At 34.2% G+C, this 24,539-nt stretch overlaps 2 protein-coding genes across 3 annotated transcripts in view; both read right to left on the bottom strand.

The window, feature by feature from the left end:
- The window catches only part of LOC126965602 (uncharacterized), a 160,628-nt gene extending 148,403 nt beyond the window's left edge, over positions 1-12,225 (bottom strand). The window contains exons 1-2 of one of the 2 annotated variants that reach the window (XM_050809251.1): positions 11,903-12,225; positions 310-372 (exon numbers count right to left, since the gene is read on the bottom strand). In XM_050809251.1, the coding sequence (XP_050665208.1) occupies positions 310-343 (34 nt within the window). In that variant the 5' untranslated portion in view covers positions 344-372; positions 11,903-12,225. Of the gene's footprint in view, positions 1-309; positions 373-4,593; positions 4,753-11,902 lie in introns of those variants that run through there. The other variant, XM_050809252.1, reaches the window with a different exon arrangement.
- LOC126965614 (uncharacterized) overlaps positions 1-24,539 on the bottom strand; it is a 136,364-nt gene that overhangs the window by 56,820 nt on the left and 55,005 nt on the right. The gene's annotated exons all lie outside the window — the stretch shown is intronic.

Genomic DNA, 24,539 nt, shown 5'->3' with positions numbered 1-24,539 from the left:
GGTACAAACACATTCTTGGCCTATTTTGTAACAATTTGTACACTATTATATTTAAAGGTCGGTCAAGAGGACGCTCCCCTATGCGCTTGACAGACCAGATCAAAGCCCTAACCAATTCTCCACTCAACACAGGTGCCAGAGAAGCAACAGCCAGGTATAACTGGTGTAGAATCGTTCGTCGTTCGACTGCTCTGTCAAGAGTTATCCGACGAAGAAGAAGAATATTTAAAGAATAGATTATTATGTTGAATGAGTTAATATAGGTTATTATATGATCTGCACTATTTTATATTATTTTGGTACACTCACCCAACATTCTGTTCTGGATGTCTCGCTCAGTCATCGTCGTCGTCTACGTTTTTCATGGCGTTTCTGAAAACAAAACACTAACGTAACTATAACTGGAAAAGCTGTCCATATTGTTTGGACTCAGGGTACGCTTGTATCGCGGTACGTTACCTCAAAGTGAATCACTGTGTAACGACCCAGATTACATAGTAACTTATCAGATGGACCGTCTATTACTTACGCCACTCTTTTTCAGAAACTTAGCCATATAGGTATTATTTCTTTCTAGTATAGCCTACGCTTTATTCTGGCATGAAACTCCGACTTGTTGGGAGCTGGTATTTTCTTTGATTAACACGAGTATTTACACATTTAGAAAGAAATATTTTTTTTGAAACGTATAAGTAGTATGAACACACAAATACAAAAATATTAAATAATAATAAACTTATGATAAAGATAAACAAGCAGATATTAAATATTTGTACTAAATAAAAAATGGTCCCAACTCAGCATATTTGCTGATTTGAGAACCACCGCTGGTCTTCCGTTGGGCCTAAATATTATCCTTTTTACTTCTATCGGAATATCGCAAACTCTTCCCATTTTTTTATTGACTTAAGTACTTTAAACTATGTAATATGAAACACAGTTAGAGCTATTGTTACATGAATTTTAATTTCAACTACTTCAATAATCAAATTATTTTTTATTATGTTGGCAGAACACCTACCATATACTTATATATAATAATAATATGTACTATCAATAATATCATTTATTTCAGATTCATCCTGAGATTACATACATATTTGTTAATACAATTTGCAAACTTACAAGATAGTGTTAGTAGGTAGTGTACTTATGTCATGTACATGTTCGCTATGTGGAGTTAGCTTCGTGTTCACAACCTCGTAGCCATTGAGTTGGAAACTGAATGTGTTAGTTATCTAGTTTACTCTCTTGTGCAAACATTTATTGAACAAATTATGTTGATGAATCCTTCCATACCACTACACACTGGTATGTACGGACTAAGAACCCAGACTGGTACACTGGCACGTGACGGAGGACTGTTACCTCTGCTTTAGCGAGCGGTAAGTGTTATTATTGAAGTGTAACTTCTTTAGAATCGTCGTGATTTGAAACTCGATGAAACGAAAAAGCGAGACGATGGAGACACAAACAGGTAAATGTATAGGATTCAGCCGGCGAGAGAATATGAGATATTGGAAGCATTATACAGTGTACGGGTACCAGGCGATCATAGTTGTAGAAGAGATTGTTTTCATACATACATTTGACAGCCGGACATTGACGATGTAGTTTTCTTAATTTTTTTTTATTCATTAAAAAGGAAATTGTCTTTTTAAAATGTTATATATGTTGAAACTAGTTTCTTTCCATTACATTTATATGTAAATACTAGCTTTTACTCGCGATTTCGTCTGCGTAGAATAGTTATTTTGGGCAGCATTTTCATTTTTATGATACTTTGCAACTAATACACATACAAACTGCTTTTTCCGCTGCTGGTGGCGCTTCTATAATACAGCAGATATCTCTTGTCATTGTCGACAGTCTCTTTAATAGTATTTCCCTACGAACTTTAATATCCTATTTCATCCCCATGTAAGTCAAAGTTTCAAAAATGCTCGAATAAATGTTTATAAAATACTACTTATCATATACAAAGTTTATGGTTTGATCTCCGAAAATGACGAATTCTCATACAAATTTCCATCCCCTATTTCAATCGCTCTATTTATTTTTTCGCAACTAAAGGTAGCCTATGTCCCTTTTCAAACTCTAGTCTATCTCTGTATTAAATTTAATCAAAATTGGTTCAGTGGTTTAGGCGTGAAAGCGTAACAACCAAACTTACATTTATAATATTACTAGCTGACCCAGCAAACGTTGTATTGCCATATAAAGTAATAAAAAAAAATCAATAATTAAAATTTTTAGGGTATAAAATAGATGACTACCAATTCTCAGACCTACCAAATATATCGTACATAAAATTTATCGTACTACAATAATCATTATATTTTATTGCCATATTGCAAGTCTATTGTGTGTCTGTGGATGGATTAGAGTAATATTAAAATCGCGATATAAAAGTAAGTGATCGTAAATGGGTGAAAATTTGAAGTTGTATGTATATTTTAATGCTGAATCATAATTAAATTAATTTAAAAAAAATGTCAAAAAAAAAATAAGTGTGAACAACCCTTATCACTTAGGGGTATGCAAAATAGATAGTAGCCGATTCCCAGACCTACTGAATATGCATATAAAATTTGGTAAAAATCAGTAAAGCCGTTTCGGAGGAGTAAGGTAACTAACATTGTGACACGAGAATTTTATAAATAAGATAAGATAAGTAGGGATTGTTCTACTAGTGCGAAAGAAAATAAATAGGGACAATTGAACTAATCAAGAAATCGCTTGATTTTTGTGAGGCGAGTGTAGAGCACAACTTAATCCGCTTCGCATATGACGCGTGCAATATTTATTAATTATTAATTAATACCATGCGAATAAATCAGAAATCACATTTGGCTCCCCACCTACTTTGTGTAATGCGGTGTATGGCCAGACTAAGTATCTATGCCATGTGCTTAATATGTTAGATATTATGTGATAGTATCGACATATAGCGGCTTAATTTCTATTTTTGTTGTATTATATAACTAAATAAGCTCACTTAGATTAACAACTAGATACTGGATACTCCTATAACTAGTACTCGAGCCTGTCTCGAAAAATGTGTGATGTTGACGTGCCACATGTTCTGTTAAACTTTGCTAATAATTGAAACTAAAATACCAGGTTGCGAAGTAAAACTTTGTAAAAAGAATACTACAAGAAATAAGAAATATACTGGGATCACATATCATCAGTTAGTATTTTTTATTTTATTAATTTAAATGTAAAATAACACAAAGCGTATGTTACAAAATTTGAAAGATGCAATTGAGTGTCAAGATGTCACGTCACGCACACAAGCATCTAATAGTTGCCGTAATAAAAAGCTATTGTTCTTAGGTAGTGCGGTTTCTAATTGGAGCGCAGCGGAGACCAATCCTTATTCTGAGGGTGTGCAACTTTGTCAAAAGTGTCAATGTAGGACTCAGATTAGAAATGACACATTATACCAACATAAAAGTTATTGAGTAATTACCCGACAAAATACAGTCAAGTCATAGTTTATAGGATCAAGCTGTACAATATATTGTTTTTTTTTTTTTTTTTTTGATGAATTCATTAAGGACGCGTTTGCGAATCCGACAAAATAAGATATTTTTCGGTAGAGTTTGTGATGAAATGAAACTAAATCTAAGAAAACTAAAAATTGCCACAAATAAATTACTTCTTTATCTCCAATTAGCGGGAAATTTTTGCTTTGAAATTTTGATATTTTATGACGTAAAAACGATTATCCGCTACCTCTTCACACAAAATTGACGAAAAAAAAACTTCATTCAGGATCATTTTTCTGCTACTACTTACATAATTTTGTCTCTTAAAAAATACGTAAGGGAAGTAGATATAATATTTTCGAAAACATGGGAAATAATTAATATGTTATAAATAATCTCAGAAAAAAATAAAAATGAATCGTCTTAAATTCATATATTTTTCTGATAAGCATGGGCTTTTATGTGTGGTATTATGGGTTATTTTATTTTGTCACTCCGCACGCATTGCACAGAAATAACTATCGAAACAACGTGAGTCCGCGCTCTTATTTAGTGCTTTTGAGGAATTGAACATAAAATAAATTAGTCTTGCAAATATATATAACGTATTCTATAATACACAAACAATAAAGTTGATCGAAGCATAGACATTTTTAATGATAAGGTATCTGCGTTTCGGAATAAACTTGGAAATAGATATGTAGGTATGCATTTAGTTTAGTTAGTGTAATAAATATTGTTTATTTAAGTTAATTTTCATATTACTTTATAGATACTAAATATATTGTAATAGCAATAACATTTAAATGTAAGATTTATTTAGACTAATAATTAATTTAATTACTTAATGATTATTGTGTTGGCTATTCTGAAAAATAAATAATTTAACTCTATCATCTGATTGTAATGCAGCTACTGACATTTTAAATCGAATATTCCCAACTATTTCATTGAATGTAATTATTACATATGTAATTCTTATGTTTGAAATTGGGGCATAACTGTAGACTCACACAGATTGTTAATATATTCTTACCATCAGTACCGTGCAAATGTAACTCAAAAAAATATTTGTAATAAATTGTACATATAAACTTACTGAAAACAAATTGTAAGATCTATATTATTCCGCTACTATCCAACAAAATCGGCTTCATTCCACCTTCGCTCTTACAGCCACGAATCAGCACAAATACGATCACAGACACTTAACAGTGATAATAATACGAAATCACTTTTTATTAAACTACGTAACAGTAACATATTATTAGAAAAATTTCATGTTAAAAATAGTCAACGTTACAGTGTAAATGAAACGTTTTAAAGATTTTCCGTAGCAGCGTAGTGCGCTGTCCACAGGGGTTGGAAGCTACGGAAAATCGCGAGAACCTCCGATCACTACCGAATGCAAATGTCACACAGGGCCGGATTTGAGGGAACGTTTTCGACATTCGTTATTTTTTTTTATGTTTTTCGTCCATTATCACGATAGGCAAAGGGTTCAAGCCCGTGCAGCTGTATTTGTTATTTAATAATTAATTGTCAAAGCCACCGTTGCAAGATTTTTACAATATTGTTCTTTCTACAAATGTATGTAGAATAGCACGAGGAATAAATATTTTTTTAAGGATTTTTGCTTTGGTATACATACATAAGTACACACACACTTTTTTTACATATTAGTAGCGACGTTGCACGTTCCTTTTGCAGCATCAGAGGGGTCAGTTAAATAAAAAGTAATAAAAAATTTATAAGCATTTTGAATATTATTCTTGCGTTTAAATTAATTGAATAATAAAGAAAAATTTTGAAATGAGAACTTATTTAGGCGTTCTGACCACGTTATTTCTTAGTATTGAATGAGAATGAGATGTGACGCTCAACTATGTAGCGCAGGCGGCAAAGGGAGCGCTATCAGTCAGAGCACGATTTAAAAGAGTCATTTATTCATACTCGTACATAATTAAAATTATATAATATATTTTTTTATTCTCAAGTTATTACTTATTTCTTATTGTCAACCTCGCGTTATGAAAGTTTTTCTACTGTCGCGTGACCTCAGGCACACACTGTTTTTAATTTTACTGTCTTAATGCATGCTAAATCTATTTCCACGATATAGCCTTAATGTGACCATAGTAAGTTTTCAAGTCTGCAACGAAGTCTATCAAGCACCCACGTCTTGCCAACAGTGTACTCTGCTAAGAGCTTAAATATATATTTTACCTTCTTTAAAAAAAGTAATAATATAACAAAAATTTTACTTTTAGTTCAGAGTCAATTTTTTTTTTTATTTTTATTATTTCAATAAAATGTTGTGTACTGACCACGCAACAGAAGTGAAACGTCAGAAAGAAGAAGTTAATAATACAAAATACTTTATTTAACTTTTACGAAATAATTTATTTATAATTTAATAACATTTACAATATATATGTATAATAATTATTGTATATGAATTTCGCAATATTTTTTACAATTATTACGTAATCCGTCCCTGGAGCACCCTACAAAGAGGTCGTCGAAGCCATGTTGACGCATGCGCAGTAACCATATTTCACACAGCAATCACTAAACTACGGAACCATGTTATCGTATACAATGATTACTTATATATGTACTTTCGGGTGTTGCTATTTTCTGCTGTGCTTTTTGGTCATACCCAAGTCATACCAATAAGAATGATAGGAATATTTTTATTTTTATTTTAAGTTTTAAATTATAATAAAGATTGATTAAGCAAATTGAGTATTTAAACGAATGATGATAAATTTTCGCCAAGAATGATTTTGTGATCGGGCTACATTGTTTTACTATTACGTTGTGCCTAGCTGCGGTCGATACAAGCTAGTGACGTCACGCCATTGAGTCCATGTCGGAAGTCCGCTCCACTTCCTACTTTGCACGGGATCGTATCGACCACGGATCGCTTCATACAGGTTTATTGCAAATTTTTAGTTGTTCTCATCTTTCTTATTAAGATATTATTCTCCGACATTATATTAATGTGTTCTTGTAGCAATATTAACTGAAAAAGAAACATTTGTCCAATCCACACGTGGAAGAAGTGAGTCATTCAAAAATTTTGGCTTCTAAATAATGAGATATCATTCATAATCAGAGCTTATATTTTCGACTAATGATTCAAGAGGCTTATGGTAACTAAAGTATGAAATAAATACTTTCGTCTTAATATGTTCAATATATCTTTGGAATACTGCGTCAATTATTGTTTTTGATCCTGTTGTTGTTACAGTGCGCTGCTGCACATTTTCAAATTAAATTAGTATCAGAGGAAATCTACTCAGATTCTCCGCTTACGTAACTCATAGAAGCCAAGTAGTGTAATTAACGGTTATAAATCAGATATGGTGTTCCACAGGGATCCATTTTAGGTCCTTTATTGTTCGTAATATATATTAATGACTTAACAAATTGCTTCCAGAACTCACAGTTCTTAATGTACGCCGATGACCTAAAAATTTATAGAAATATTAGCAATGAGTCTGATGTCGACCTACTTCAGCAGGACCTTAATAGATTTATCCTTTTCTGCTATGCTTTTATGCAAAAAATAAAAACGTTATAACCAATAATTACAAATTATCTGACTCTATGGTAAAGCGTGTTTCATTAATTAAGGACTTGGAAGTTCTATAAGACTCTGCATCTAGATCAACACATACAACGTTCAGATTATTTGGCATCGTCATGAGGTTGTGCAGTGACTTTAAGCGTCCCACAACATTTTTAATATTGTACACAGCACTTATAAGTAGAGTATGCCACACCAGTATGGAACCCCTTATTTAATAAATATGCCGACACTTTGGAGAGGTTTCAAAGTAAATTCATTAGTACAATTGATTTCCAATATGGACGTACGAAACGAACGTTCTGTCAATTGCTTGAAAGTTAACTTCTTAGCTTACGCAATCGGCGTACTCTTTTGGGTGCAACGTGCAATATTTGTAACAATATATATGATTGCATCTAACTTAACAATAAACTTAATTACGCAGTCCCACGCGTAACGCATAGGCGGGCGGTGCGCACGCAGCGGCTATTTCACACGCCGCACTATCGCACGCACTCTGGCGGTCGCGCCCCACTGCACAGATTGGTCGACACACAAGTCAGACTTTTTAATGACCTTGACATTTTCTTTTCAAGAAAAAAAAAATAAAAACCAAGTAAATGACATTTTAAGTGAACAGGATTTTTTTTATGTTAAGTCCTTTTGTTTAAATGTAATATAATTTTGTAAATAATTTAGTTTTAAGACGTCTAATTTTGTATTTCTGTCCCCTTTTTGTATGTACATATTACCTTAATAAATGTTAAACTTTGTTATTCATCATGTAAGATACTAGTAACTATAAAATTAACATGTGAATAACGGTGTGGGTTCTCACTAAAATTAATTCAATATCTACTGTAATTTGAAATTGTAAAATGTATTGTGTGAACTGTTTGTTGTCCCTAAGAAATAAAATAAAATAATAAACAAAAAAATTTGCGTCCAAAAACTCAATCAACGGAATCACTGTATCCGATGCAAAATTTACATTAAAATCCCCACTTAGAATCATCGGAATTTTATCGTTATCTTTTTCAAGAATTCGTATATTTCTGGTGTGTATCTAAATACTATGACCTGATTAGGTTTGACATGCACATATTTCTCCCACTTTAGAAAGCTTGAGTTCCACTGGTGGAGTAACGACACGGGCTTCGTCAATCGAATTATAGTAGATTGAAACTCCACCGGTACTCGTATGTGGCAAAGAAAATAAATAAAGAGAACCTCGGACATAAGAAACACTGTATAATGCATCCTATCTCATTTTCTCCTACGTTAAATCTCATAGATTTATGTGTCTGTCTCTTTTTAATCGTGTGTCGCTGTCTGGCAATAAAATACACTGTCTCAACTAAAAGTTGACCTTGTTAATGTTTGGAACGCATAATGCAAAACTAAGGATTTTTTTTTAGATTATTATAAACCAATATATTACAAGTGGGAGGCTCCTTTGCACAGGATGCCGGCTAGATTGTGGGTACCACAACGGCGCCTACTTCTACCGTGAAGCAGTAATGTGTAAGCATTACTGTGTTTCGGTCTGAAGGGCGCCGTAGCTAGTAGTTTACTGGGCAAATGAGACTTAACATCTTATGTCCCAAGGTGACGAGCGCTGTTGTAGTGCCGCTCAGAATTTTTGGGGGTTTTCAAGAATCCTGAGCGGCACTGCATTGTAATGGGCAGGGCGTATAAATTACCATCAGCTGTACGTCCTGCTCGACAAAAAAAAATGAATTACAAAACAGAATTGGAATGGTAGACTTACACAATCTGGGTATAGAGCGGTCGAAAAGACGTTGTTTTTGGAAAAAAAACACAAATGTTTCCATCAGCTGACGAGTGTTGCAATAATATACATGCATCTTGCTCATGAACAAAAGAACATTTGAATAGATGAAGTTCTTAAAAAAGACTAAGTGTAACTGATTTTTTATTAACATACTTCAAAAAAGGAGGAGGTTCTCAATTCGTCGGTATGTTTTTTTTTATGTTTGTTACCTCAAAATATATTTTTATACTTTTTAGTGCATATTATATCTATTGTTTTGGAATAGTGTTTTTGAAGTCGGTTGTTTAATATGATTACATGAAGTGAGAACTATCACTACAAGGAAGTTTACCAACAATAGTGGCAGCACTTAAATTGAGTTTTATTATCATCCTATAGTTTTATTGTGGCCTAGTATTGGAAGGTAATTGGAATTAACTTATTAAATTATTGTCCATCTGTCTGTATTCTAAGTTACCTTTAGAAGGAACGCACTCAGGATCTACAGCTCTAGCTATCAAATGGTCTACAGACCTAACTTTAAATCTAGATATTAATATCATAAGCCGGTACGCGTGAATCGTTTCCATGTGAATAATACGTAAGCTGTTCTTTCGAAATAGTTTTGTCAAAATGGATTCCATGAGAATTATTTTTAATGTTAATTAACTATCACCGCTACGGTAATAAAGGACGCTCTAGCAGAAAAGAACACTCTCCCAGAATTGTTTCTGGACTCTTTTAAAATCATTCGTTAATATAGTGTTGTATATTAGTAATTGTTGAGATATGGTTGTCTCCCCTGTGGTCCCAGGTTGCCCGATTGTTTGATCTGTTGTTGAATTATAAGATTGACAGTAGAGATAGTTTAAATAAAACTCTAAAATTTATTAGAGAGAAACTGGCACATAGATTTTATTATAAAACGATTCTTTTAGTTTACGTATTCGAAAGTACTGAGGCAGTAAAGTCCTCGAATGGCGACCACGTACCGGAAGACGCAGTGTTGGTAGATGACGAATACAAGATGGACCGTCGAACTGGACAATATCGCCGGAATAGTTAGAATGAGGGCAGCGCAGGACCGATCGTTGTGGGGATCTTTGGGGGAGGCATGTGTCCAGCAGTGTAATAAGCAAACCATCCCAAAATACCATCCTATTCGTGACACAACAGGTCACTGGAACAACCATACAAACACTCCGCTGGGGTTTATTATGCTCTACTACACAACTCAGATCATACTGACACAAAGCAGAATTTTTTTTATGGAAAAGGAGGACAAGCGAGCGTACGGGTCACCTGGCGTTAAGTGTTCACCGCTGCCTACATTCTCTTGCAACACCAGAGGAATCATAAGAGCTTTGCCAGCTTTTAAGGAAGGCGTACGCGCTTTTTTTGAAAGTACCCTTGTCGTTTAATACCGGAAGAAAGCTTGAAAACCGCACTGTGGAGGACCTGAATCGTCGGGGTGGGCCCCCGACGATTCAGGTCCTCATAGATGGAACCATCAGCTCTCACCATGGTGCATCCGTTTCAATCCTCACCCACTACCTACCAATGTAGTTTCTGAATTCATATCTCAGTTTGTTCGATAATTTATAAGGTCAGCAACCTTATTGATTTGATTTAACCCGTATGTGTGGCTGTTTGTACTCTCATCCATAAAAAAGGCATATGTTAGCGATATCAGGTGAATCATCTGGTCGGTCCGCTTGCGATTCAGTGCCAGTATATATTTTCCACAATTTTCCCGCGCAACCATTCAAACATGGCTGCGTATACGTTTTAATTAGCGAAGGTCGGCTAGTCGATCTTATAAGGAGTCTGATTATTATTGTTTATTATTCAATGTAAACGAGCCATAGTTACGTCGAACAGGTACAACATATATTAATCTTAATATATACAAATTACGTGTCACGTTGTTTGTCCGCGATGGACTCCTATGGGATTAGTTTATGGAGTGCAGTTTAGTCCAACTTGAGAGATAGGATAGTTTTTATTTCGATTTGGGACCCATAATTAATTTTCAATATTTGTTTTGTATGGACATATTTTCTATGAGAGAATTTAGTGATGCACGGTTTGACAGTTCCACTGTGAAACAGTATCATTATAAGAACAAGGAGCGTTGTTTACGAAATAATTCTTGATGTTTTGAAATATTATTGGCAAATTCCTATAAAACAGTGTTTTTTTTTTACTATCTACAGAACAACGTCTGTCGGGTCAGCTAGTATACTACATATTCTAATTTGATTTTCATTTAAGAGATTATTTAATAGTTATTCTTTATATCATTTATACGTCTAGATAGACTATCACAGCTGTGAAAACGTCGAAAATTTAATTTAGAACTAACCTCTATTTTGAGAAATTCACGCACACTAACACAAAGTTTCGTATAATTGTAGACGAGTGTAAGACGTAGCTTGTCACGCATACTAAACTAATATTCCTGGCCTGTTTTTATCGTTTGTCTAACAGCAAGAGACTCTATCTAGACGTATAAATTATCTAAGAGTTATTCGTCTCCCTGTGTTTTATATAATCATAACTTATGGCATAACAGAATTCGATACATTTTATGAAGGTTTTTAATTTAGTTTAATTAATTATATTTTATCAGTTCTACAGTATTTACCTTTAACGTTCAAAAATTCTCGAACATTAAAACATTTTTTTCTAATTTATGTTTTGTCAAAGGTAAACCTGCTGAGGCCACATTTAGGCCTTCCTACCATATGATAAATAATAAGATCCACCCACTTACAATGACAATATTTAGAACAAAAAAAATTCGATAACAAACTTATCAGAAGAGTAACTTTCATAATATAGCGACACTAAATATTTCATCACAAAAGTTTATTATATGTATGTATGTATATATATGTGATTGAAGCTACGGGGCACCGCTTGTCCTTTTATAAATCCAATAGTAAATATCAAATAATATACCATATTAAATATCTATGAACATATTTTCACAATATTAAACAATACTATTACTGTTAAATAGTTATAAATGAAAGAAAATCATGCAGTATGTACCTTATATTAGTGCAAGTATATATCCTCTGTTCCACACGCAATCCAATCAATTTAGTTGATAACTTCACAATCACAAATTAATAAACAAATTCACTGAAAACTTAAACACCCACTTTCTACTAGCACTAATACAACTGAAAGTAAAACAATTTCAGAGCATCAATGCAAATAAATATCAATTTAAAAGAGTTGCCAATTAATTCGCCTTCTAATTACCAAGGTTCTTCAGATAAGAAAGACTTCCTGTGTTGAATTTATTGTTTGCCGACTCGAAATGAAAGAAAACAAAAGTAGAACAACGTAACTATCAATTGCACTTGATAAAACTAATATGAACGTGGATAATTGTGAACAGGTTGCCAATTGCCACACAGTTTTATTTTAGTACTGGCGCGCGTCGGCCGTGAAATACCACTAAGGTGTAGTATGTAGGCTGTAATGCTAAACCGATGAGTAATTGACAATGTTGATAATAACCTAGTGCTCTTTGTTTTTTTCTCTACTTACTATTATTATTATGTGTTTTAGGTTTTCCAAGTCGTATAGTCTACGTTTTTTCGACGCTGTATAAGGGGCGGGACACACAGAAAAACACAGAACATTTTACCTATTATATGCAGAAAAACGCTCTGTCTCTTTCATATACTTCAACCGCGACCCTTCTAAGACCTGTCTTGGACCTCGCGTCCTCATCTTCCGTCTTTCTGTGTGTCCCGCCCCTAAGGCGAGTAACGCTCTTGTGATTCCTCTGTTGTTGCAAGAGGGTATGGGCCATCAGGTGCCCATATATCTCCTATGGACCTCCTAATTTCTGATTTGATCTGGAAGAGTGAAAGACCGCAACATTGAATACAATCTATCAATAAACAATACTATAATTCAATCTCAGTAGGTTGTTGAGAATTTTTTTTCTGACATTCCAGTTTCTATAACAAGCACTCTTGTCTCCTCCACCAGTGTTGCTGAGTCAATTCTTCTGGAAAATGTTAGAGAATGTCAATTTACAATTTTAGTTTTGTTAGCCCTGGAGAAATAATTAAAACTTTTAAGTCTCTAGACATGAAAAAAACTGCTGATATATGGGGCATTTCTGTTAAAATAATACGTTCAATAATTATGTCATAGCACCATATCTTGCAATAGTCTTTAATAATTGTATTAATCGTGGCGCGTTTCCTGACCTTCTGAAACATAGTAAAATTACACCAATATTTAAGTCGGGATGCTCTTCTGACCCGAATAACTATCCTGTGTCGGTTTTGCCGACCCTTAGTAAAATTTTTGATTACTTACTTTAACTCTCATAAGTTACTTCATTTGAAACAATTTGGCTTTACTAGGGCACGTTCAACAACGGATGCAGGTGTTAAGCTAATCAAGAATATTTTTGATGCCTAGGAGGAATCGCAGAATGCACTTGACATGTTCTGTGATCTTTCTAAGGCTTTTGATTGTGTTCAACATTCAACTCTGGTCAGGAAGCTATACGGAACTGCGCTCGATCTTCTGACTTCATATCTAAATAATAGAATTCAGAAGGTCAACGTGAATGGCAGGAGATCTCCTGGGACTCCTCTCAGTATGGGGGTACCGCAAGGGTCTATTCTTGGACCGTTCCTCTTCCTTATCTATATTAATGATCTTCCTAATCTTATACAGAAAAAACATGAGGTAGTATTGTTTGCGGACGACACTTCACTGATTTTCAAAGTGAAAAGTAACCAAGCTATGTATGACGAAGTGAACGATATTCTGACATCGTGTACTGGTTTAGCGCTAATAACCTATTGTTAAATAGCAAGAAAACCAAATATATTAAATTTACCGTACCAAAAGTCAAAAATGTAGATGCAAGTGTTATGTTAAGCAGAGAGGAGATAGAACCGGTGGAATCTGCTTTATTTCTTGGCATAACTCTAGATTCCAAATTACAATGGGGTACGCATATTGAAGGATTGGCGAACAGACTTAGTTCTGCAGCATACGCGGTTAAAAAGATTAGACAATTAACTGACATAGATACGGCGCGACTAGTATACTTTGGTTATTTCAATAGTTTTATGCCCTATGGTATATTGCTATGGGGCAACGCTGCCGATATTAATACAATATTTGTGCTGCAGAAGAGGGCTATTCGCGCTATTTATAACCTAGGTCCTAAAGAATCATTGAGAGCGAATTTCAAAGAAATTTACATCTTGACTGTTGCTTCTCAATATATTCTTGACAATGTAATGTATGTTCATAGGCAGATAAGTGAATTTGCTAGAAACTGTCATAACCGTAATGTTAACACCAGGAACAGATATAAACTTATAATGCCTACTACTCGGCTAAGTCGAGTTAGTAAGTCTTTTGTGGGGCGAAGTATATGCTTTTACAACAAGATTCCAGAAAATGTTCAAAACAAAAGTATTACGCTATTCAAAAGAATTGTTAAAAAACGTTTGTGTGGTAAAGATTACTATAACATAAACGACTTTCTTAATGATACCACAGATTGGGAATGAAGTGACCGCCCTCAGGCTATTAAATAATAAGTTTAATTGTACAGTATTACTTTGTAAACATAATTTTTGCGATGAAAAAAAAATAGCCCGCTGAGTTTGTTGCACCCTTCTTCTTTCTTTCGTTAGTTTCGTTCTTCTCAGGTCTGAGGAATTCATTTTGGAATGGGTGGTAGTTTTTGATTTTCAATAAGTGATGTCACATTATATTTTGAATAAAAATATTTGAATTTGAATCTCATTAAAGGCATAAAAGGCATTTTTTTTCTAAAAATTGATTCCTTTAGAATTCTTTTTGATGTCATTTCTAATAACTACTAGATACTACTATCGCTTCGGAAACAAATGGCGCTCTGAGATAGAAGAAGCGGCGCACGAAACTCTCCCAGCATTATTCTTTGCGCTCTTTTCAATAAAAATATACAATATTGTACAGTCATTTCTATCGCTATAAAATAATCACAATCTAGTCCCAGGCTGTCCGATCATTTAGATATTCAGCAGTGGAGTAATAGGATTTACGACAGGGCCATTTTTTATAAAACATTTAAATTTATTTATAGATAATGCCTGAACAGTGGCTGGGACTTTATTATAGAAGTGTATACATTTACCCTTAAAGCTATTATTTATCTTATGAAGCCTACTAGAATTAGTTACAAACAATCCCTTATTTCTAGTGTTATAATAATGAAAATTACTATTAAGAGCAAAATCTCGTAGGGAAACTCCAAACATAGCCCTCTCGATTGCCCTCTGAGCGACCATGAGCTTTCTCAAAAGGCCCATAGTTAGCGACCACCTCTGCGTAGTAGTAGTCATCACGGGCAACACACACTGATTGAAAACCATCGTCTTCAGACACTGTGGTATTAGGGACGAAAAAAATTTACGTAGCTTCCCGAACGCTGCCCATCCGAGTTGGATTCGACAACTTCTTCCTACTGTTCTATAAAAAAGTGGAGACGAATATTTGTATGTTTTTTGCTATGAATAAACTAAAAAATGATTAAACCATTCATCCTCAAATGATAAATTGGGTTGGGGAAAAGTTTCTCCGTATTATTTATTGAAACTGAACACTTTTTTTTAAATTTGACAACATTTAATTACTTAAATTAGTATATGTGGCACATATTCTTTTTGTTCATTTTGCATATTGTTCGATGACTTCTTGCCATCCTGTAGGTATGACAAGATCCCATTAAATGCGTCAAGAGTTTTCGCAGTCCTTTCTTGAGTTAACCTGACACTGTTTAAATGATTCTGAAGACAAAAAACGAAAATAGGTGGTAATCTGAAATATGCGCACCTTTCATCACTAATTCAGTTAATCCCTTCAAAACCGGTTCGGTTTCATTACGTCTCAATAAAGAATAGCAAATTAATCATTAACACGGTTCATTTGGTTTTTTTCAGTGAGCTCGTTTGCCATCAAAATATCGATCAGTTTTGTGTTTCTGGCTCTCTTCAAATGAGTCAAAATCTTTGTAGTCAAATCCCAGTTCAGTTTTCTTCGCATTATTTCCTTTTTTGTAATTAAATTTTAAAATGTATCGTTTATATTTCTTTATAAAATTCACTAGGTCACGGAAATGACCCAGGATACATATGAATGTCAAAATTTAACTTTAATTTTACCGCAACTTCGTAAAGGATTGAGCTTTAATGAGAATAAATGGCAAGTAACTCATTGCCACTCTTTGGAATCAACGTTCATCGTTTTACAAATCATTTCAATTACAATATATGTAAAGTGATGCAACAAAACATGCTCAAACGTCAAATAGTCAGTGCCTTACACGAGTAAGTAAAAAAATATGTAAATTAATACAAAATAAAAGTTATTGAGTACAGTAATCATCCGTAATATAAAAAAAATAAAATTACTTTGAGAGCATTTTAGAAGCGATAAAAAAATATATACTTATATACAGAATATGTTCCAGACTTAGTCCGTCGAGGCCCAGAGGAATCCCCCTTTTCATCCAAACTACTGTAGCCACGTCATTCATTAGCAGTAAAACAAACGTTAACAGTGTAACCAGTAAGTCGCTCACTGGGCGTACAAACAGTCCGGGCCGATATCGGGCCGTCCCTGAGTGATGTGAAAATGAGTTAGCAATCTTACTTCAGTCATTTTCACCTTCGACTGTCACAGGTACATTATTTTTGTAGTATAAAGAGTTTGTAGATGGCCAGAACTTAATAAAGTTTTTATCGGACCCGTGCATTACTAAAACGTCTAGTTTTATCTCTCCTCATTATTTTGACACCACTTTTGTTTGTTCTTAAAGGTCTTACGACTTTACACCATGTTTTCATATAGCTCACGTGAACCTGGCATATCACTCTACAACTCATAATACATTTTAGCCACTTGGTGACTGTCTTGACGTGATAGTTCCAACGAAGATTTAGCCTTTAGGCCTCTTCACTGCAACAGTTAGGCTATCCGCTCTAATTTAAAAGGTCTGAAGTACAGGGACTATCATATTAGAATAATCGTCAAATTTGTATTTGTACAATTTGTAATGCTGGGTACACTTAAAAACTAAACAGTTATCACAATGACTAGATAAACTTAGAAACCCAAAATTATCACAGCAATACTTCTGGTAAACATCAATTTGAGCACCATTTGCTGATCGAGCAGTTTTATCGCAAAAGTGTGCAGCAATTCTGCGTCTGTCAATTTTGCTCACAAAATATGAAGGTGCTTAGATATTTCAGGTCGCAGATATTTCGCAGTCGTACACACTACACAGCAATTTCGAATGCAACTATTGTGATGCGTATTTTCTATATCTGATACTTGTTTAATTTTTATTTAGTTGCGCGAAAGTACGTAATGTTACTAATAATAACAATAAACTTTATTTCAATATCATGACTTATATTTGTTATTAATACAGCAAACTTATTTTCTATGTTAGTACTGATCCTAAACCTATTACTAATTAAGTTACAGACGCGTGTCATTGCTGCGCCATTCCGTTAGAAATACTGCAGCAATAACCCACATATCTGCAGTCAAACGTGCTCGCAATCATCTTCAGAATGCTGTTGGTACTGCCCCGCACTCTGCTAACCAGGGCTCCATATCTTTTGCGCATAGTCGCATAAAAACGGTCGACGCTACAAAATCGGGGCAGCCCCATCCGCACCCTGGAAGCATTGTTATATTGAAGACGAAGAGCGTTGTAGGATTTTTGAGTGGCCCACACGTTACACGTGTAGAAGGTTGTACAAAAGGCTCTGAATAGCATAATCTAAATCTAAATCTTAATGACGTTGACGATAATGGATCATCACGTGCTCATACCTTCGAGCGCACAGTCCCGAATCTTCTGTATAAGAGGACTCGATATGGAGAAAGAGATACCCAATTACAACATGAAAAAAGTTTGAATCCTTTTCTTTGACGGCCTTGATATATCATCAAAATCGGCGAGCAACTTTCTAGTTACCCGATTGGAACACGCAGGTTCTGGGCGTTATCGAAAGCTGCTCTTGGTAACTTCAACCAGCCATCCATGCCACGAGGAATTACACCATGGCCCATACAAAAAAAGAGAAAGCTTCTTCTGAGCGCTCTTTTTGCATCTGAGTTGAAGCCAGTGCTAACGCGTTTATTCCAGGCCTTACCTCTCTGTTCTCCTAAACCATGGAAGGCATTGTTAACCAACTCTTTGCGTGCCTTGGGTGTAGGAAGGGTTCAAGGCAGTAATCTTGACGGAACATTTAGTTCCGCTATGGCCGTCAGGGAAGCCAGTATCACCACCGAAACCCATATTCAGTCCATATTAACATCTCATTCCACAAGATGCACAGTTTTTATAATGGTTTCATTTGTGATAATGCAATAGAGAACGACATATATGTACTAGCCACTGCCAATTTCGAAATCCAATTTGATGATAATATTGAATGAATTATTTATATCTATATATTATGTATTATTTTATATTTTTTGTGAATTAAACCTTTAGAACGATAAGATTAATATCTACATTTTCTTTATGTGTGTAAATGTGTGCTTCTTTTTTGTATATGAGAAAACCTATCAATTAATAAATGTTAAAAATAACCACATACACATTTTCAAAATTATAATTTATGTGTATATAAAAATTTATGAGAATTCACAGCAAGTTTAAATACACTTACTTAAATACGTATCTCGTCAATAAATTAAAATAATATAAAATACTAGTTTTACTAGATCTAACAGAGCTGCACATTTTTTTTGTAAATCCTTTGATATCGCTGAAGTGCGTTTTTGCTGGGTGGTTCCTTTTTGCATAACGATATTTTGTATATCAAATAGCGACAAGGGAACTCTGGTTTTGGGATATAAAATGGTAACTCTCCAAATTTCATGGATTTTTTTTGTAAACGATAAAAATAAAACACTAAAAAATTTGGTTATTTGAATTTTTCACATACATTTTTATTTCATGTGAAAAGAGTGTAAACACAAAAGTTGTAGATCTTTTTATTGCCTACAACTTTACAGTTTAATTTTTTTCCATAAGGCATGTAGTTTGCTAGAAATCGAGATAATCCTTATTTACCCTAATACCACCTCCTAATACCTCCACTTCCCGACCTCAGATACCCGTAAATCATTTTTGTTATATTCTCTTATTTTCCAATGGTTGTTCATCCTACTTTGTTTTAGAGTGCGTGCGTTTACTGTTACTAGAGGTTAAAAGTCCGCCGCTATTTTCTCGGACGTGTTCAAAGCTGTCACAGTCTATCTAGACGTATAAATTATCTATGTTTTAAACAGTATGTTTCACTTAGGGTAGTGCGATTACACTACTGGGGTGTACTGAGGCCCTCGACTTCCACTCGTGATCTTGAGATTTCAATAATGGAGGTTTCAAGGGTAGTCGCGACATATATTAGTATACTAAGTGTATTAAAAGGCATAAAAGGCATTTATTTTCTCAGAATTGATTCCTTTATAATTCTTTTTGATGTCATTTCTAATAGCTACTAGATACTACTACCGCTTCGGAAACAAATGGCGCTCTGAGAGAGTAGAAGCGGCGCAAGAAACTCTCCCAGCATTCTTTTTTTGCGCTCTTTTCAATAAAAATATACAATATTGTACGGTCATTTCAATCGCTATAAAATAATCACAATCTAGTCCCAGGCTGTCCGATCATTTAGATATTCAGCAGTGGAGTAATAGGATTTACTACTGAGCCATTTTTTATAAAACATTAAAATTTATTTATAGATAATGCCTGAACAGTGGCTGGGACTTTATTATAGAAGTGTAATCATTTACCCTTAAAGCTATTATGTATCTTATGAAGCCTACTAGAATTAGTTACAAGCAATCCCTTATTTCTAGTGTTATAATAATGAAAATCACTATTAAGAGCAAAAAGGTGACGATTTTTGTGAACGTATAGTAAATTTTCATAAATGTACTGACAATGAACAGTCATAATATTTATTTCTTTAAATTTTTCTTTGAGAGACTGTCTATAACCAAGCTGATATATAGCACGAACAGCTCTCTTTTGCAGAGCAAACACTATATCAATGTCAGCAGCATGACCGCATAGTATAATACCGTACGTCATGATGCTGTGAAAATAACTGAAGTACACTAATCTAGCGGTCGCAAAATTCGTGTACTCTCTAATCTTTCTAACTGCATATTACGCAGAGCTGAGTCTATCTGCTAGATGGGCAATATGTGGACCCTACTGAAGCTTTTTATCTAACGTGATACCCAAGAAGACCGTAGTGTGCACAAGTTCCAATCTCTGGTTAAGTCCAAATAAGTACGTTAGTTTGTACCTCCGCTGTGTTTGGTGTAATGAACCGTAAACACTTTGTTTTTTTACTGTTTAAGTGCAGATTATCTGTCTCAAACCAACGCACTATCTTTGAGAGTGCATTGTTTACCTCGTCATCAATATCTGCACGTCGCTTCACTTAAAAAATAAGTAAAGTATCATCAGCAAATAATACAATCTCATGGCTATCATCTACCACAAACGGTAGATCGTTAATATATATAAGAAACAAGAAAGGACCGAGAATAGAACCCTGTGGAACACCTATTCCCACAGGTTTACCCGAAGACCGTTTGCCATTTACATCGACTATCGGAACTCTCTCGCATAAATATGATTTTAACAGATTTAGGGCTTTATTTTTCACTCCATAATGCTTTAGTTTTAGGGGTAAAGTTTTATGGTGGACGCAGTCAAAAGCTTTGGACAAATCACAAAAAATGCCCAATGCATCCTGTGACTCTTCCCAGGCGCCAAAGATGTGCTCAATGAGTCTAGTACCCGCATTAATTGTTGATAAGCCCCTAGTGAAACCAAATTGTTTTTTGTTCATTAATTTATAAAAATGCATTTGTAGCTGTTGAAGCAAAAGTTTTTCAAAAATTTTACTAAAAACAGGCAGAACTGAAATAGGTCTGAAATTACCAGAGTCAAAAGAGCTGCCCGATTTAAACTAAGGTATAATTTTGCTGTATTTCATGAGGTCAGGTAACACACCCTCATCTATGCATTCATTAAATATTATTGCTAATTCAGGTGCTATAATGTCAAGTATGTATTTCACGATATTAGTCGAATGGCCCCATAGGTCTTTTGTATTTTTTTGGTTAATTAAATTGAAGATTTTTATTATATCGTTACCTGTAACATACTTAAATTTCAAATCAGTGGAAGATACAGGTACGTGAAATTTAAGCATATCATGTGCTGCATTGGTGAAGAGTTAAGGTCTTTGGTCGTGATAATCAGGATTTCGGAGAAGTATTAATCAAATTCATTTGCAATTTCTATTTCCGAATTTATTACGCGATTATTAATATTTAAACAGATATGGGTGTTCCGGTAATTCGATCTACCAGTTTCATTGTTAATTACACTCCAAGTCGCTTTTACTTTATTATTACTAAAAATTAGGTCCGGACCTGTACCTACTGTAAACAACGACACTCCTGAAATAGAAAATAACGCTGTTGCGACCTTTGCTGATGATACTTCTCTAATGGGCGTGGGTAGTTACCATAAAGAGGTAACAGAGAAAGTTCTTAGGTCCGGACCTGTACCTACTGTAAACAACGACACTCCTTTACGAGCCAGTTTACATAAATAAGAAAATGGTACGATACGAAAATACAGCTAAATATCTGGGCGTGACTCTTGATGCAAGTCTCCGCTTCAAGGCTCATGTCAACGAAAAAAGAGAACAATTCGAACTTCGCTTTAAGAATATGTACTGGCTTCTAGGAAGACACTCTAAGATATCAGTACAAAATAAAGTTTAATTGTACAAGCAAGTCCTAATGCCTGTATGGACTTATAGAATCCAGCTGTGGGGCTGCACCAAACAAATGGCTGTGAAGATAAGGCAAAAAAAGCTGTGGAATGAGCTTCCTTATGCGGTGTTTCCGCGACGATACGACAAGGGTACCTTCAAAAAAAGCGCATACTCCTTCCTTAACGGCCGGCAACGCTCCTGTGATTCCTCTGGTGTTGCAAAAGATTGTGGGCGGCGGTGATCACTTAACAACAGGTGACCCGTACGCTCGTTTGTCCTCCTATTCCATAAAAAAAAAATCATACAACGCTCCCAGAATAATGTATTATGGGAAATTGTGAACGCATCTAAATACATTCGAGGCAGCGAACTCCATTGGGACCTTAAGATTGAGTTCGTTGAAGTCAAGTTACTCGTATCCAAAAATACGCTGAAGCTCATCCAAATAGACTTCACCATCACGTGAACGTCGAGGTAATCCAGCTCTTTGACAACACTGATAAAGTAAGAAGACTAAAACGAACAAAACCTTTTGAATTAGTGTAATACAATATAGAAATAGTGAAATTATAAATACACATGAACAAAGTGACTTCCCCATAATAGAGACGTTAAGAAATGTGTTAATGGCTTAGTTTAATCTATCTAGCAGTTTATGTTAAAGTAGAATTACTTATTAGTCTAAGTTAAGGCTAAATTGTAATGCAAGTGCATACATAACTATATTATGTTCCCTAAAGTAAAAAAAAATACATTAGTATACGTATATTGTATTTGAACAATTGCATTACGACTATGTGATACGAATCACGTAGGTTTTTTACCTGACAGTGTGACGTGTGTATGAAATTGATAATTATCGATAGTCGATATTATTGATGATAATTGTTCTATTTTTCAACGTATCAAGTTACTATCATTTTATATAATACTTCCTTTATTTATTTCCTTACGATAATGATGTTTAAGATTTAGGTACCAATGATCTAAGTATTGCTTTTTAAATTTACGAACGATGACTTTGTCAGTGCATAACTGAACAATAATTTTTTTTCTGGCTTGCATATATCTTCAAATGAACTCCCTAAACTTTAGGGCCTAAAGGTTACAGGTAATCGACACAGCTCATCAAAGTGACATAAGGCAAAGAAAATGAGCCATACAGCCAAACACAATAAAAAGTTCAGACATAGAATTTGTTATTTTATAATATTTACATTAATTTATTTGCGTCATGTGTTTTTTAAGATATAAAAGATATTAAATATTTAATTAAAATACAGTAGGTTATTTAAATATTAAAAAATAAAATAAATATTAAAATATATATTACAAAATTAATTTAATAGTAGGCTGTATAGGTCTGGAGCCCAAGCATAATATAAATGTCGTAAGATTTAAAAAAAAGCGGCGGGAAACAGATCTTGTTTTTTCATGTGTTTATTAATTTCTTCAAATTTGCTAAAATTGTTAAAAATATCCATGTCATACTACTGTTTTATTTCCTCGCAATGGTAATGAAAAGCAGAGTTTATAACTCGTCCACAAAACCATTTTATCCTCGACATTACTATCAGCCCTCGCCTTCGGCTCGGGCTGCTAAAAGTCTCGGATAAAAATGGTTTGTTTTGTGCACTCGTTGTAAAATCTACTATTTCAAACCATTTTATACCATTGTCGAAGCTTAATAATATAATACACATAAACACACATCACACTTTGGAAAATATTTCATCGATATTTTTCTTGATTAACATCCCTTATTACTTTGTAAATACTTCAAAACTAATATTAATTCATATAAGGGAATGAGTGAAATTAATTCCTTATTAATTTATGGCTGTTAATGGTTTCGATTTCTATTACTCTAAGAATTCATTTATTTTTAACCGACTTCAAAAAGGAGGAGGTTCTCAATTCCATCGGTATTTTTTATGATCCGATTTACGTATTTCTTCTTTAGTTTGATGCGGAATAGATGCCATTTGGTCCCATACAAAAATCGACTTCAAAAACTGAAAAGTTTAAAATAACTACAAATTTAATTTAATACACCTCTAATGCAAACCTTTACCTTTAATATTTATAAAATACTATTATTTATATGTCCTACATATATACAAATGTTATAGCCACGCGTGACTTTGAGCGGGATAGCTTTGTTTGGCACAAAACAATCTAAGCGGACAGACCCGCGCGGCCAGACATGTGTAAGCTGATTTATTAAGTTTTATTTTGTTTAGGGCTTGGCACTGACTTAAAACCTATCAATAGGTAGCACATATAAATAAAAGGTTTGCATAAAAGGTGTTTTAAATTAAATTTTTAGTTATTTTATACTTTTCAATTTTTAAAGTTCTCTTTTTTTAAACGGAGTTTATTTATCCTCATAAATTTTCACATCTCTTTGTTAGTGTTATTTGAGTATTTTCTGGTTGGTTTCGAGTGTTTTTGTTAACATACATTTCGAAAGGGCAACGGACAGTGAAGGCTTGGCTTGCAAGTATTATCTTTGAAAATGGTTAGGTTACGATCGTCACTTTGAGACTTTGCATCGTATGTCTTGAGGTGACGAGCGCAATTGTAGTGCCGCATAGAACTTTTGGGTTTCTTAAGGATCCTGAGCGGCACTGCATTGTAATGGGCAGGACGTACCAATTACCACCAGCTGAACGTCCTGCTCGTCTCGTCCCTTCATTAACGAATATAGATTTAAGTATATAGCTGCATACAGAGTAAATGTTTTCTTATTGTTAATCTATACTAATAAATGGAGACCCGGTTTTTTCCTTCGGTTAAACTGCGAAAACTAATGA

Source organism: Leptidea sinapis, chromosome 8 (genome assembly GCF_905404315.1).
Source record: "Leptidea sinapis chromosome 8, ilLepSina1.1, whole genome shotgun sequence".
NCBI lineage: Eukaryota > Metazoa > Arthropoda > Insecta > Lepidoptera > Pieridae > Leptidea > Leptidea sinapis.
This window is presented reverse-complemented; position numbering and strand designations above follow the sequence as displayed.